This window comes from Schistocerca gregaria, chromosome 8, assembly GCF_023897955.1.
Source record: "Schistocerca gregaria isolate iqSchGreg1 chromosome 8, iqSchGreg1.2, whole genome shotgun sequence".
Classification (NCBI taxonomy): domain Eukaryota; kingdom Metazoa; phylum Arthropoda; class Insecta; order Orthoptera; family Acrididae; genus Schistocerca; species Schistocerca gregaria.
The window spans coordinates 236,391,063-236,408,234 of NC_064927.1; the positions used below are offsets into that span (position 1 = coordinate 236,391,063).

At 44.5% G+C, this 17,172-nt stretch overlaps 1 protein-coding gene across 12 annotated transcripts in view; it reads left to right on the forward strand.

Annotated features, from left to right (window-relative positions):
* Positions 1-17,172, forward strand: part of LOC126284740 (uncharacterized) — a 624,884-nt gene that overhangs the window by 192,309 nt on the left and 415,403 nt on the right. For 7 of the 12 annotated variants that reach the window (XR_007551535.1, XR_007551537.1, XR_007551536.1 and 4 more), the window contains one exon: positions 1,621-1,758. Coding sequence is in view for 1 of the 12 variants with exons in the window: in XM_049983880.1 (XP_049839837.1) it covers positions 1,621-1,758 (138 nt within the window). In the remaining 11 variants the exon portion in view is untranslated. The remainder of the gene's footprint in view (positions 1-1,620; positions 1,759-17,172) is intronic. The other 5 variants (XR_007551545.1, XR_007551543.1, XR_007551541.1 and 2 more) reach the window with 1 other exon arrangement.

Here is a 17,172-nt window from a genome sequence, read left to right on the forward strand (position 1 = left end):
TGGAATATCATTAGAACATAACAGATATGACGGACCCGTGTAAGGCGGCCACAAATCACCCACTCAGGGATGCTCAGGCTAGACAGAATACTGACCAATTTAAATACGCCCGTAAACACAATTGCCACTCTCAGGCTGGTCACTGCACCGACTTTTAGCCAGCGAAAACTTGTTATACGATGGGTTAACTTGCTGACAGAATTAGAGCTAACCTCGTGCAAGGAAACATAACACCACGCAGTCCTGAATGAGCGACCACATGATCAACCAACAAGAAGCATGAATTTACTCATAACCCACGACAGAATAGCGAAACAATTAAACTGCCAAAACTACACCTCCCATCGGACAGTAACGAGAGGGGCAGGAAAAATTACTGTCTTCAATTACACCGGTGCCAGGGACAGGAAACCCAGTCGCCGGAGGCCACAAGGCAGAAGAGACACTGGTTACCCAAAATTATTACTTAATGATTAAAACTTCCACGAACTTAACTTGCAATTATGCTCGTACAGGCAGTACACGACCTCCGATGGCAAGGATCCACACATCCGACTGCGCACGCGTCGCCAACGTACCCAACACGCCACGGTCACGCGACAACACGCTCTGTCACCGGAGTTCACGTCTTCTCTGCAACGTTGACAGGTAGTGACCGCTCCTACATGTTAGGTGTCTCCTTTTTAAATCCAGTGTTGAAACGGAGGATTTAAAGAAGCTTGTTAATGCCCCACCAAGGCGAAATGAACAGCAACTGCTCGTGGGGCGATTCTGTATACAACCAACACGCGGGGAGCGCTTCCATCAACTCGACCCGCTCGTTACACACCACCGACATACATCACGTGGCGACTCGGTACAACCGACCACCCCTGCTTCGCGCTGGAGAGCCACACACTGCCCTCCCGTGTCCACCACACTCTCTGCGCGCAACCCTCCTACTTCCGAGCCACCTCACGAAGTTACAACCGGTCAAAGATCTCACTTCCTCCATAGCAGTTTCCCGGAAGCAAAAACGCAGATATCGGTAGCAGAGGGAAAAGACAACCAAGCAGCCACTTAATGACAGACAACATATCAAACAAACATGTCAGGGGAAGAAAAGGAAAACCAATGCAATCTAAACACAACGTGTAGCACGAGTCGATACGGTACTGATGCAGCAACACGTTGGCTGTGACGTCGACCATCAGAGTGGTTTCATGTGGGCATACAGGCTTTCCCAGCAAAGTTGCGTAAGGCCGTTGCATTGAACGGAGATTATGTTGAAAAATACAATTTTGTAGCAAAAGCAACAGGAAACAATATAGTGTACTGGAATCCTGAATAAAACCAATCTGCTTTGAGAAAAAAATGTGTTGTATTACTATTGAACACCTCTCGTAGTTTTAATTAGACCTACTTTGTGCTGAAAAAGCTTAGAACTGCATATGTTGTTTGTGATTCCGAGTATCACTAATCATAAAAGGTCATAGTCGCCATGCTTCTGTCGGCTGTCCCAGTACAGCGCTGTTGAAAGCTGATGGCTAGTACCGCAATTTACTTTTTACTCGACGATAGCGCCCAGATACAAACTGAAGCCCATCGCCGTCAGCTTGACAGTGTTTGCGGTGCTCGCAGGCAGGCAGGTGTACCACGCAGAGCTGGTGCTGGCGGCGGGCACCGTCTTCCACACGTGCTGCTTCACCTGCCGGCAGTGCCGCAAACCGCTGGAGTCCACCACAGTCTACGAGGCCCAGAACGAGATCTTCTGTAAGCGTAAGTATACTCTCCTTGTGCTAAAATTATTAGATTTTTTGTTCAATAACACGTGGACCTACCATGTCCAAATCACCTGGTGACATTCCCCATCAGCTTACCTCCCACAGTTAAAGACACACATCAAAAAAAGTTTTACATCACCCCAGTCCCAAAACTCCTAAAGATAGACGTTGACTGTGGATATTGTATCACAGATACAGTCCCTTTGACTGTTTAGATATGTCACTAAACCCGCTCAAAGATGTAAACAACCATGCATGAGCAGCGTCTATTAGATGGAGGTGGTCCAATGGCCTATCAGTTCCAGTCATTCCACCAGGAAGGAGGTACACGGCTCGAGTTGTCTGTAGTTCAACCGCGCATCGACGGTCAATACCGCGGTTCGATTGCGGTCGCATTGTTACTTTGTGCTTGTTCAACAAGGAAAGTGTCCCGGTGTCTCAGAATGTACCAAAGCGATGTTGTACGGACGTGGAGGAGATACTTAGAGACAGGAACTGTCGAAGACATGCCTCGCTCAGGCCGCCCAAGGGCTACTACTGCAGTGGATGACCGCTACCTACGTATTATGGCTCGGTAGAACCCTGATAGAAACGCTACCATGTTCAATAATACTTTTCATGCACCCACAGAATATCGTGTTACGACTCAAACTGTGTACAATAGGTTGCATGATGCTCAACTTCACTCCCGGCGTCCATGGCGAGGCCCATTTTTGCAACAACGACACCATGCAGCGCGGTACAGATGAGCCCAACAACGTGCCAGATGGACCACTCAGGATTGGCATCACGTTCTCTTCACCGATGAGTGTCGCATATGTCTTCAACCAGACAATCGTCGGAGATGTGTTTCGAGGCAACCCGGTCAGGCTGAACGTCTTAGACCACTGTCCAGCGAGTTCAGCAAGGTGGACATTCCCTGCTGTTTTGGGGTGGCATTATGTGGGGTCGACGTACGTCGCTGGTGGTCATGGAAGGCGCCATAACGGCTGTACATTACAACCTTGTCGGCAGGATATTGGCCAGGCATTCGTCTTCATGGGTGACAATTCGCGCCCCCATCGTGTACATCTTATGAATGACTTTCTTCAGAATAACGACATCGCTCGAATAGAGTGGCCAGCATATTCTCCAGACATGAACCCTATCAAACATGCCTGGGAAGGATTGAAAAGGGCTGTTTATGGACGACGTGACCCATCAGCCACTGTGAGGGATCTACGAAGAATCGCTGTTGAGAGGTGGGACAATCTGGATCAACAGTGCCTTGATGAACTTGTGGATAGTAGGCCACGACGAATACATGCACACATCAGTGCAAGAGGACGTGCTACTGGGTATTAGAGGTACTGGTGTGTACAGAAATCAGGACCACCACCTCTGAAGGTCTCGCTGTACGGTGTACAATATGAAATATGTGGTTTTCACAAACAATAAAAAGGGCAGAATTTTTTTTTTTTTTTTGATCTCTATTCCAATTTTCTGTAGAGCTTCCGGAACTCTCGGAACCGAGGTTCAAATGGTTCAAATGGCTCTGAGCACTATGCGACTTAACATCTGTTGTCATCAGTCGCCTAGAACTTAGAACTAATTAAACCTAACTAACCTAAGGACATCACACACATCCATGCCCGAGGCAGGATTCGAACCTGCGACCGTAGCAGTCGCGCGGAACCGAGGTGATGCAAAACTTTTATTGATGTGGCTATTACTTTCAGTTACTACTTTCCCTTATTTTGTTGGCTATGACGGGAATTATTGCCACATTAGTGCATACTTGCGTTCGTTAGGTAGCCCACATGTACTTGTCGTAATGTGGGTGGTGAACTAAACATTTTTTACACTGATCGTCATAAAAAGAGCGCCATCCAGAGGGACAAGGTGAACTAAGATCGTCATTAGTAGACAGGTAGATGACACCATAAATAGGAAATGACTAGACTTGCAGCTTTATTGGGCTACTGGCCACAAAACGTACGTCTTAATACGGCGTCAGGCTTTTATGGTTGTGAATACAAGCGTTCAGACATTGCAGCATGGAGTTGTTCAGGACTCGTATGTAATACTGTGGTACTCGCCTCTGCTTGTCCTTGAGCACGTAATTCCCGCAGATTGCTAGGAGGAGATGGAGTTACGATGACGCACTTCATGGCATACCACATATTCTCGATAGGGGAGCCGGGTAGAGAATCCAGAGCTGAATGGTACACTCGGGAGGTGACAGCGGTTGGTCCTGTTGAAATAGAACAAACGGCGAGCCACCGATTTCAGGAGCACTTCCACTTACCATGCAGGAATCACCGTACCCGTTAGATATACTAACGATGAATGATCACCATAGGACATGGCTTCGCACGCCATCACACTAGGTGCCGGGACGAGCAATGTGAGACCATAAACCACTCTTTGTGGTGTTCTCAACTACGCCTCTGGACAGGGACCGGGTGTTCGTCGCCTTCGAGGTAGATGCAGGATTCGTCGACAAAGGTGACCCTCTCTCAGTCTGCAGGACCCCATGTCCGCCAGGCGAGTTGCTGCGTGGGTGTGAGTGGAGGGCGTCTTAGCGCTTTCATTGTGGCGAGCCCTTTCGTCGTATAATTTCCTGCCAGTGGTACTAACACTTGCATAGAAAGCAGGGTAGGCATCTGAGTGAACCCTATCGTTGCACTGGATCTGTTTGCGCATGGTGTACAATCCGTTGGGCGTTCCTCCTTGTGTATGTCGGATTTCCAGATCGAACGTGTGGTGCATGCTTGCCTTCCTGTACTGACTGCAAGAATGGGGAATGGTGGTGTTCGTGGGTCTGGTTTGACACGGAGTACGACGATAGTACCAACCAGCCACTCACAACCCCATGATGTGGGCCCTTTTCTACTCGTCTGGTTGGCCAACATGCCGTAGAACATGTCGCCTGGGGATAGTTCACGTTCAGTTGGTGCTATAGTGGCGCTACCCGCTGTCATACTGGCTGGCACATCCATTTGGGGTCCTCTAATATCAACCGTTGGGCACGACGTCAAGACCACCCCCCACCCCCCCACGCTCTCCCTGAGTGCACGGCCGACCATGCAAAAGTAATCATTGGCATAGCTTAGAATGGGCAACATACCCACACAGTTTGCAATGGATCAGTTGGTTTCTTCTGGATGCAGATCTTTTTATGGCGATCATTTTATTGTGATTAATTCCCGGATTTTAAGGCATAAAAAAAGCGAAAAATGTGAGCATTTATAACCTAAAACTTAAATAAATTATGCCCTTAAAAGATAATGTATTACTTTATATAAGCTTATTTAAAAATATTCTTGTTGAGTGTTTGTACACTGTTATACAAATTTCACTTCTGAACAAATTATGACTACACTACTTACTTTTTGTAGTCTTCATTAACTTATTTTTGAAATATCAGCTTGTTCCCGGAGAAAAACACGGAAGTACAGTTTTTTGTAATTCACACAAATCTACAGTTTTATTCCGATATTGACGAAATTTTGCACATTTTACCTTCAAGACAAGAGGAAGATAACTGTCTACATAAGATTCCGTAATCTGACCTGAAACGTATATGCACGTAAAACATGAAGGGGAAAGGTTGTTACCAAAAATTTCTGTGGCTGTTTTTTTAAAATTGCCACCCGATCACATGAACATTTGGGTGGACATATACTACACATTTTTAAATATACACAACATATAAATATACATAAATGAGAAACGTTGTTACGAAACATTTAGAAAAGTACTTGACCGAATTACTTCAAAGTTCTTGGCAGATTTACTTCAAATCCCCAAAGTTGGGTGAAACAAATGAAAAATTATATGCCTAACAAAAGAAATACATGATGCAGTATCCGTGTTAGGATAGTACCATCAGACTTCACTATGTCGCGGGACTAACAAACACTTGGAGAATTTGCCAGAAAAAATGTTGCAATCTCTTTTTTATTTATTAGTTACCGTTGTTACCTCTGCAACAGAACAAGACTGGCCGTGAAGAATCAATTACCGAACGTAACAGAGCCCGCGGGTGAAGATGTGCTCATTCCTCGCATTCCATTGACACTCACTAATTTAAATATGCCCTTCGAGCGATTGTAGTTTCCCTTGCGGCTTGCATGCGCTATGAGTATCAACAAGGCACAGGACCTATCATTTTGTGTGGCAGATATTATTCATTCCGGGCAAAGGCCAAGCACTGCAGTTATTAACATCTATACTTACAATAAAACCATGTTTTTACTACCGCAAGCCGCTTGTTTAATGTATTTTAAACAAGTTAACACGTTCTGTCAGTCTACAATTTCTGAAGATTTGCACTGGATCATAAGGTGCATTCTCAGGTTTTCCATTTTCAAAGTACTACGGTTGTTGCCGAGGATAGTTTTATGCGTGGAAAAGCTCCTCTCCGCATCATAGGACGTCACAGAAGCGTATTTGAAGGTCGCGAGGTCACCTTTGACCAAATTTTGTTCATTGTTTGTGGCATTTTCAGAAACACTGTGACTAATGTCCAGGATTCAGCTGGAGAACACTTTGTAATTTGTTGTTCGCTTATTCAGCCGCATGACCACAAGCTCGACCCAACCCACGCTGTACATCCTGCACGATAGTCAGGGCGTCACACAATTGAGTACCAATAGCGTCCAATCGTGTGATGGTTTTTGATACCATTGAAAAGAAGTCGTTGGTGTATGCCTAGCTTCCAGACAAGATATCAGTAAAGACAGTTTTGAGAGCACTTGATTCATCGCTGTCAAGATAACAAGAAATCGTCTTTTATTTTGGTATAGCTGGTGCAGTAATATTCAACAGTATTAAGCCAAAAATCCCTTAGTGTAAGAATAGGCCGACGGGGAGGGTCAGTGAAGGTGCCTGTCCCTTGAATTTATGCACTCTTAGCGGAGATTTCATGTAGAATTTCTTGTCACAGTAAATTAATTAACCAGTAAAGGGGTAATATGATTGCACCTTTGTGTATCGCTTGTGCAGGGCAAATACCGGACACTGTACTAGGGTAGAGAATCTTAAGGCCGTTGGCTGCTTTAGCCATGTATAAAGCACCATCTTTTACTAGCAGGAAAATGTTCTCTCTGTTCACACCATCCTGCCATTGTAGTTTCGTAGAGTTGACAAACAAAATGACGATTGTTACGTTCTTTACTCTCTCGGGAACTTCAAACGTCACGAGGAACATTTCTCCAGGACCGTATACTTTTAGAACACCAACAACATTTGAATTATAGCGCCCACCCACATCGCTGGTTTTGTCTATAGACACCCAGACCATTTGTCAACAACACTAATTCTTATTTTGTTGAGCTCCTTCTCGTAGCACGCTGATAAATACACAGACCGGAAAAAATCTTAACACCAAAATATAGTTTGTCAAGTAATGGAATTTCTGGAATAAATTTATCTAGGTAACATATTTAAGTGATTAACATTGCAAGATCACAGATTAATGTAAGAGCTAAGTAAGCCATTGCAAATGTGAAAAGCTGGTACATTAATAATCAGCCGCAGTGGCCGAGCGGTTCTAGGCGTTTCAGTCTGGAGCCACGCGACTGCTACGGTCTCAGGTTCGAATCCTGCCTCGGGCATGGATGTGTGTTGATGTCGTTAGGTTAGTTAGGTTTAAGTAGTTCTAAGTTCTAGGGGACTAATGACCTCAGATGTTAAGTCCCATAGTGCTCAGAGCCATTTGACCCATTTGGTACATTAATAACCGGTGTAACAGTCAGACTGTAGAATGCAACCTCGCGAACGTGCATGCATTGTGTTGTACAGTTGCAGGATGCCTGCTTGTGGGATGGAGTTCCATGCCTGTTGCGGTTGCTCAGTACGGGTACGACTAATGCTGTTGTGGATGACACTGGATGTATCGTCCGATAATGTCTCATTTGTGCTGGATTGGAGACAGATTTGAAGGTTGAGCAGGCCCAAACAACATGTCGACACACTGTAGAGCATGTTGGGTTACAATAGCAGTATATAGGCGAGAGTTATCTTGTTGGAAAACAATCTCTGGAACGCTGTTCTTGAATGTCAGCGCACAGGTCTAACGCCAGATTGACAAATATGCAGTCATGATGATTGGGATATCCACGTGAGAGCTTCTGCTGTCATATGAAATCGCACCCCGGACCTTGCCTCCAGTGTGTCTAGCACGCAGATACGTTGGTTGAAGGCCCTCAATTGGCCCCTTCCTAACCAACACAATGCTATCACTGGGAAAAAAGAATGGTTCAAATGGCGCTGAGCACTATGCGACTTAACTTCTGAGGTCATCAGTCGCCTAGAACTTAGAACTAATTAGACCTAACTAACATAAGGACATCACACACATCCATGCCCGAGGCAGTATTCGAACCTGCGACCGTTGCGGTTGCTCGGTTCCAGACTGTAGCGCCTAGAACCGCTCGGCCACTCCGGCCGGCCCATCACTGGCACCGAGGCCGATACAGCGCTCATCAGAAAATACAATAGACCTCCACCCTGCCCCTAGACCTCCACCCTGCCCCCTCCTCATTCGGCCGTGGTGGCCGAGCGGTTATAGGTTAGTTAGGTTTAAGTAATTGTAAGTTCTAGGGGACTGATGACCTCCGAAGTTAAATCCCATAGCTCATTTGAACCAAGCCTGACCCACTTGCCCCAAGAGATCTTGCTTGACACTACTGAAATCGCAAATGGCGATGATTTGGGGTGAGTGGAATGCATGCTACAGGGCTTGTGACTCGAAGTCAACCTTGAAATAACGGATGTAAACGGTTCATTTTGTCGCTGTGGTGACAACTGTTGCTCAAATTACTTCTCGGATGGAATACGAAGCGCCAGAATTTTACGCTGAACACGATGGTGTTCCCTCTCGGTAGCGCGACATGGCAATCTTGAGCCCGGTCTTCTTGTGACCGTACATTCTCGTGACCACCGCTTCCAGCAGTCATGTGCAGTGGCTAGATTGCTGCCAAGCCTCTCCGTTGTGTTGCGAAAGGAACATCCAACTCCTCGTAGTTTCAAAATGGCTCTGAGCACTATGGGGCTTAACATCTGTCATCAGTCCACTAGAATTAAGGACTACTTAAACCTAACTAACCTAAGGACATCACACACATCCATGCCCGAAGCAGGATTCGAACCTGCGACCGTAGCGGTTCCAGACTGAAGCGCCTAGAACCGCTCGGGCACAGCGGCCGGCCAACTTCTCGTAGGCCTGGAGGTGTCTATAATGGCGTCTTTTGTCGCCTTAAAGACATTCTTCGTTAACATCAGCTCACCACGTCCAATGTCGGCCCCGACAGCTGAATGGCCATCGTGACGGGCTGCCGTCCTAAGGGGCGCGGTTTCGATTCCCGGCTGGGTCAGCCGGCACGGTAGCTCAGCGTGTTCGATCAGAGGGCTGCTCGCCCTCTGTAATAAAAAAAAAAAAAAAAACTGAACTAACCGATCAACGACGAACTTTAACGGATGACTTACGACGTTCGCCCCGAGCATATGCAACGAACGAAAACGAACAAAAATGACAAAATTATATTTAAAAAAAAAGATCCTAGCCGGCACGGTAGCTCAGCGTGTTCGGTCAGAGGGTTAGCTGCCCTCTGTTATAAAAATACTGAGTTAACCGATCAACTACGAACTTAAACGTCTGTCTTACGACGTCCGCCCCGAGCAGATGCTGAAAGTTTATCGTCTTACCTCCTTGCCTAGGAACTCCAGATGGAAGTTGATGTCGTCAAGCCCTGAATCAAAATTGCGCATCGGATAACTGGGGAGAGGTGCTTGAGAGCGCTTCCTAGGGAGCGTGTCCTTTCTGTACGACACTAGGCAAGGGGCTGGAGGGCTCACTCGCTGATGTGTGGGCCCCGGCATTCTATAACTTTTATTTTAAATAAATTCCTTTAACTTGACTTCTTTGTGATTTTTAAGGTATGTTAAAGATTGATGATAGTTGATTTCCTACTTATTTTAAACATTATCACTCGACTTTACAGCGATAGCAGCAATTGTTTCGGTTTACAGATATTACAATTTTACAACTTATAGCTCGGGTGTATTATATACTAATCTGCACGGACATTTCTGCGGGTAAGACGGATTTGCGTTGGCCAAATGTATACCACCAAAGTCTCCCAACATTTTTACATAGGACATTCACTATGTGAGGAGGATAACGGGCAAACTGGGGACCAGATACATTATCACAGGGGGAATTAAACGAGCACATTCATTACCTTACACAATCCGAAGATGGTAATAAAAGAATCAGTACAAATATTCAAATACCTCTCTTCCATGCGTGAACATTGAGACAGACGCACTGAGGGCACGTCTGCTGACTTACCGTCTACTGTAACCCTCCTAGAATATGGCGGGCACCCGGAGGTCTTACTGGGCCCCGGAGGAGAGGGTGGTCGACCCACTTGGCCGTAACCAACCTCTCCACCCCAAATCTTGTGACACTGGAAAGTCTTTGACTTTTACCTGCCTGTGCAGTTTCTCTAATCCCCTAGCCAGGAGTAAGGTTGGCACTACTATACTACAGAACTACTTCCCAACAAAGATTTGGCCACGCTTTACGGAAAGGTGTGAGGAGGATTCGGAAAGTTCATGTGCAGATTCACATCCACGTACAAGAAATGCATAATACACGACACATATAAATACGAATTATGAAACCTGACACATTTCTTCCCACCCGTCCACATGGGTTCTGTAGCACCCGCGGCCGGCCGCGTCGAGTAATAAAATTGACTGCGGATCCGCCTCTGTTTCTATTTCCCGGTGCGACCCAGCAGCGAAACCTGCTGCTTATAGAGCGGAAACTACTGTACCGTTTCAATGCAAAAAAAAGAAAAAAAGGTCATCATGACGGGCTGCGGTCCTAAGGGGGCCGGGTTCGATTCCCGGCTGGGCCGAGAATTTTCTCCCCTCAGGGACTGAGTGTTGTGTTGTCTTCATCATCATTTTATCCCCTCCCGGCGCGCACGTCGCCCAATGTGGTGTGGAATGTAAAAGACCTGCACCAAGGCGGCCGGACCTGCCCCGTAAAGGGCCTCCCGGCCAATGATGCCAAACGCTCATTTCCATTTACCACGTCCAATCTCAAAGGTAACTAACGCTCACTCATACACGACTGGGGCAAAATCTGAATAGACCTTATGTTTCAGTGTTAGAAACACGCCTGCCTACTTTCGTTTATGTCACATACTCTTTCTTGGTGTTGCGATTTTTTTCCCATCAGCGTAATTCTTCCTTAATGTAAGATTCATTTGGAACTGGGTGTGTTGTGTACTTCTCCAAGAACTTTCTTGAGCTTCTCCGATGGATTGTTGCAAGAGACCATAATTTCATGCAAGTCATTGAAGAACGATTGCGCTGTTGAAGATGGATCTATTTATTATTTTGAGCTTTTCCTCGTTACAGAGGCTTATCTCCAACATAATAATTTACTTGGAAATTACAATACAAACAATAACCGTTCTTAAACTATATTCTCAAAATATTTCTCCAGGTGTTTCGATCTTGTGTGTCTTCTTCCTCTGCGCCCATTCTCCTCATTGTATGCTGTACATTTTGGATCCAGGTGATCATAGGGCGTCCTCTTCTTCTTCTCCCCTCCGGTTCCCACTCCAGTATCAATTTTGGTATTCTGGTTTTCTCCATTCGTCGTACATTCCCGTACTACTGTAATTTCTTCCTATCCATTACGTCACATATTCTTTCTGTTATTTCCATTCTCCTTATTACTACGGTGTTCCTTATCTTTTCTGTCCTGGAGATTCTTGCCGATCTTCTCCAAAAGTCCATCTCTAGAGCTTGTAATTTTTTAATGTGCTTCATGTTATTTGACCAGGTCTCCGTTCCATACAGAACCACACTCTCTAATATGGATTTGTATATTAATTTTTTAGTTCTGCTCATACATTCCTGCTCCATAAGACTGAGTTAAGCATCCCAATGACCCTCCGTCCGCTACTAATTCTTTTATTGATTTCCGACTCTGATTTTCCCTCGATTTCTAAAATGGATCCCAAATAACAGATAGATCTGGTTGTTAAAATAACGGCGTTGTCATTTTCGCACAGTTGCCGTGATTGGCGGTATTTCAGTGTTGTTGCACATTAAGGCGCAGCTCTACACTAACTTCTCCTTCACGTAGCTTACAGCTATTTCTCCGCCAGTGCTGAATAACTTCTCTCCAAAATTAGGAACAAAACCTCGGAACATGATTCTGTTGGAGAGCTTTACTGTCGACGTGTTGAACCAGACTGAGTTTGTATTCAAACTGAGTAGTATGACCACGTGTGCGACGTTTATTACGTCGAAAGCCTCCTATGTTGGTTTCGTGAGAGTTTTGTCGATTCCGCGCAGCAGTGTCTACATCAGCGAAATAAATACTTGTATTAACGCTGCTTGCCCACTGCAGTCCTTGTAAATAATTATTGTGTTTACTTGTGACAATATCACCTGAAACATTGTCATTTGAGCAATGTCTTCGTGCTTTTATTCTTGCGTACTTAAAGCTCCGACAAATAGTCGCATTATTGCAATGTTTGCCGAAACATGGCCTATTATGGCAAAAGTTAGCTGAAATGTAACCTGTTACTAAGAAAGGTGAAAATATGACTTTATATGCAAAATAAAAATACATGTTCCTACGCTACAGTACATGGATTCGTAAAATACACCCTGGAGATCAGGAAAAAAGTGTGTCTTGTCATTAAAAGTGGGGTCGATTCATTACACCAAATGGAAATTCTGTGAAAGTCATCCTATATCCTCCTAAAGTCATTCAACGAGTACACTTTCCCGTATACTACAGAATCATCAGAAGACAGTCTCAGACTGCTGCTACCATATCCGTCAGATCATATGTGTTTGTAGAGAAACAGAGGGGTCCTATCACACTTCCTTGGAGCACCCCACTGATGCTATCCTTGCCTCTAGTGAACTTTGTCGTCCAGGAGAACGTGCTGGATTCTGCTCCTCCAGAAGCCTTCGACTCACACACGCTAACAACAAACAGACCTGATTCTCGAATCAGATAATGTAGAGGAGGGTATCATGATCATAAAGTTGTTATATCATCTATGACTACAGGTACTGCAAGAATTGATTGTTAAGAATGGTAGAAAAATATTTTTGCTGAGAAAAAGTGACAATAAAAATTGCAGAGTATATGAGTAGCCAACATCGAATACTCACTGCTAAAGGACGACTATTTTGCTCGCAAATGGAAGAAAATGAAAAAGCATCGTTCAGTATGTCGCAGAGAAGTATGCTCAAGCAAAATGTATTAGCAAACTAATACATAAACAAAGATAGCTTCATTACAGATTCAAGAGGAGTCAACATCTAGCTGACAAAGAAAAGCTGACCGATGCAAAATTGAAGAAGGAGAGCAGTGAGAGAAGCGATGAATGACTTTGAAAGTAAAATTTTGTCAGCTGACCTGACTAAGAACCGTAAGAGTTTTTGGTCTTACGTAAAAACAGTAAGCGGTTCTAAATCATCTGCAGTAGCTCAGGGTCCGTTGTTGTTGTTGTTGTTGTTGTTGTTGTGGTCTTCAGTCCTCAGACTGGTTTGATGCAGCTCTCCATGCTACTCCATCCTGTGCAAGCTTCTTCATCTCCCAGTACCTACGGCAACATACATCCTTCTGTATCTGTGTAGTGTATTCATCTCTTGGTTTCCCTCTACGATTTTTACCCTCCACGCTGCCCTCCAATACTAATTTGGTGATCCCTTGATGCCTCAGAACATGTCCTACCAACCGATCCCTTCTTCTAGTCAAGTTGTGCCACAAACTTCTCTTCTCCCGAACCCTATTCAATACCTCCTCATTAGTTATGTGATCTACCCATCTAATCTTCGGCATTCTTCTGTAGCACCACACTTCGACAGCTTCTATTCTCTTCTTGTCCAAATTATTTATCGTCCATGTTTCACTTCCATACATGGCTACACTCCATACAAATACTTTCAGAAACGACTTCCTGACACTTAAATCTATACTCGATGTTAACAAATTTCTCTTCTTCAGAAACGCTTTCCTTGCCATTGCCAGTGTACATTTTATATCATCTCTACTTCGACCATCATCTGTTGGTTTGTTCCCCAAATAGCAAAACTCCTTTACTACTTTAAGTGTCTCATTTCCTAATCTAATTCCCTCAGCATCACCCGACTACATTCCATTATCCTCGTTTTCCTTTTGTTGATGTTCATCTTATATCCTCCTTTCAAGACATTCCGTTCAACTGCTCTTCCAAGTTCTTTGCTGTCTCTGACAGAATTACAATGTCATCGGCGAAACTCAAAGTTTTTATTTCTTCTCCATGGATTTTAATACATACTTCGAATTTTCATTTGTTTCCTTTACTGCTTGCACAATATACAGATTGAACAACAATGGGGAGAGGCTACAACCCTGTCTCACTCCCTTCCCAACGACTCCTCCCCTTTCGTGCCCCTTAACTCTTATAACTGCCATCTGGTTTCTGTACAAATTGTAAATAGCCCTTCGCTCCCTGTATTTTACCCCTGCCACTTTTAGAATTTGAAAGAGAGTATTCCAGTCAACATTGTCAAAATCTTTCTCTAAGTCTACAAATGCTAGAAACGTAGGTTTGCCTTTTCTTAATCTTTCTTCTAAGATAAGTCGTAAGGTCAGTATTGCCTCACGTGTTCCAACATTTCGACGGAATCCAAACTGATCCTCCCCGAGGTCCGCATCTACCAGTTTTTCCATTCGTCTGTAAAGAATTCGAGTTAGTATTCTGCAGTTGTGACTTGTGAAACTGATAATTCGGTAATTTTCACATCTGTCAACATGTGCTTTCTTTGGGATTGGAATTGTTATATTCTTCTTGAAGTCTGAGGGTATTTCGCCTGTCTCATACATCTTGCTCACCAGATGGTAGAGTTTTGTCAGGACTGACTCTCCCAAGGCCGTCAGTAGTTCTAATGGAATGTTGTCTACTCCCGGTGCCTTGTTTCGACTCAGGTCTTTCAGTGCTCTGTCAAACTCTTCACGCAGTATCACATCTCCCATTTCATCTTCATCTTCATCCTCTTCCATTTCCATAATATTGTCCTCAAGTACATCGCCCTTGTATGGACCCTCTATATACTCCTTTAACCTTTCTGCTTTCCCTTCTTTGCTCGGAACTGGGTTTCCATCTGAGCTCTTGATATTCATACAAGTGGTTCTCTTTTCTCCAAAGGTCTCTTTAATTTTCCTGTAGGCAGCATCTACCTTACCCCTAGTGAGATAAGCCTCTACATCCTTACATTTGTCCTCTAGCTATCCCTGCTTAGACATTTTGCACTTCCTGGCGATCTCATTTTTGAGACGTTTGTATTCCTCTTGGCCTGCTTCATTTACTGCATTTTTATATTTTCTTCTCTCATCAATTAAATTCAGTATTTCTTCTGTTACCCAAGGATTTCTACTAGCCCTCGTCTTTTTACCTACTTCATCCTCTGCTGCCTTCACTGCTTCATCTCTCAAAGCTACCCATTCTTCTTCTACTGTATTTCTTTCCCCCATTCCTGTCAATTGTTCCCTTATGCTCTCCCTGAAAATCTGTACAACCTCTGGTTTAGTCAGTTTATCCAGGTCCCATCTTCTTCAATTCCCACCTTTTTGCAGTTTCTTCAGTTTTAATCTACAGTTCATAACCAATAGATTGTGGTCAGGGACCGTATTGTCACTGAAACGGAAAATGACAGAGACAAACTGAAATACTTAATCCGATAGTTTCGCTGTAGAAGTTAGTACTACGATCCCTCAGTTTAATCATCTGACGAACTTTCAAACGGCAGATATTGGGATAACTCAAAGCGGAATAGAAAAGCAGCTACAATCGTCTTGTAGTGGATAGGCACAAGATCGGATGAGATAACTGTAAGACTGTACAGATATTAAGCGAAAAAAGTTACTCCCCTTGCAATAACAGTTTGTCGTAAGTGGCTTAAGCAACGAAGGGATCTAGCGACTGGAGAAAAGCAAAGGTATTGCCATTTTCAAGAAGGGTCTTAGGAAAGATGCACATAATTATGGGCTTTGGATGGGAGGAGATGGTAGAGACTGCCAGTCTTGTTCCCGAGATTAAGGCGGAGCTCACCGTCTGCAGCATTGTCGACAGAACCGACTGTGGTCCTTCGGTGAAGAGCGGAGTGGAGGGTCTGAATCAGAGGCTCATGTGGTTTTGTGACCATGTAGGCTGCAGATTCCTAGTCTTGCACCATCGATAGATCTGTACCTACAGATTGGAAAATTGCGCAGGTCGCACCAGTGTTCAAGAAGGGTAGTAGGAGTAATCCATTTAACTACAGACCTGTATCATTGACGTCGGTTTGCAGAAGGGTTTTGGAGCACATACTGTATTCAAACATTATGAATCACCTCGAAGGGAACGATCTATTGACACGTAATCAGCATGGCTTCAGAAAACATCGCTCTTGTGCAACGCAGCTAGCTCTTTATTCGCACGAAGTAATGGCCGCTATCGACAGGGGATCTCAAGTTGATTCCGTATTTCTAGATTTCCGGAAAGCTTTTGACACCGTTCCTCACAAGCGACTTCTAATCAAGCTGCGGAGCTATGGGGTATCGTCTCAGTTGTGCGACTGGATTCGTGATTTCCTGTCAGGAAGGTCGCAGTTCGTAGTAATAGACGGCAAATCATCGAGTAAAACTGAAGTGATATCAGGTGTTCCCCAGGGAACCGTCCTGGGACCTCTACTGTTCCTGATCTATATAAATGACCTGGGTGACAATCTGAGCAGTTCTCTTAGACTGTTCGCAGATGATGCTGTAATTTACCGCCTAGTAAGGTCATCCGAAGACCAGTATCAGTTGCAAAGCGATTTAGAAAAGATTGCTGTATGGTGTGTCAGGTGACGCTAAATAACGAAAAGTGTGAGATGACCCACATGAGTTCCAAAAGAAATCCGTTGGAATTCGATTACTCGATAAATAGTACAATTCTCAAGGCTGTCAATACCTGGGTGTTAAAATTACGAACAACTTCTGTTGGAAGGACCACATAGATAATATTGTCGGGAAGGCGAGCCAAAGGTTGCGTTTCATTGGCAGGACACTTAGAAGATGCAACAAGTCCACTAAAGAGACAGCTTACACTACACTCGTTCGTCCTCTGTTAGAATATTGCTGCGCGGTGTGGGATCCTTACCAGGTGGGATTGACGGAGGACATCGAAAGGGTGCAAAAAAGGGCAGCTCGTTTTGTATTATCACGTTATAGGGGAGAGAGTGTGGCAGATATGATACACGAGTTGGGATGGAAGTCATTACAGCATAGACGTTTTTCGTCGCGGCGAGACCTTTTTACGAAATTTCAGTCACCAACTTTCTCTTCCGAATGCGAAAATATTTTGTTGAGCCC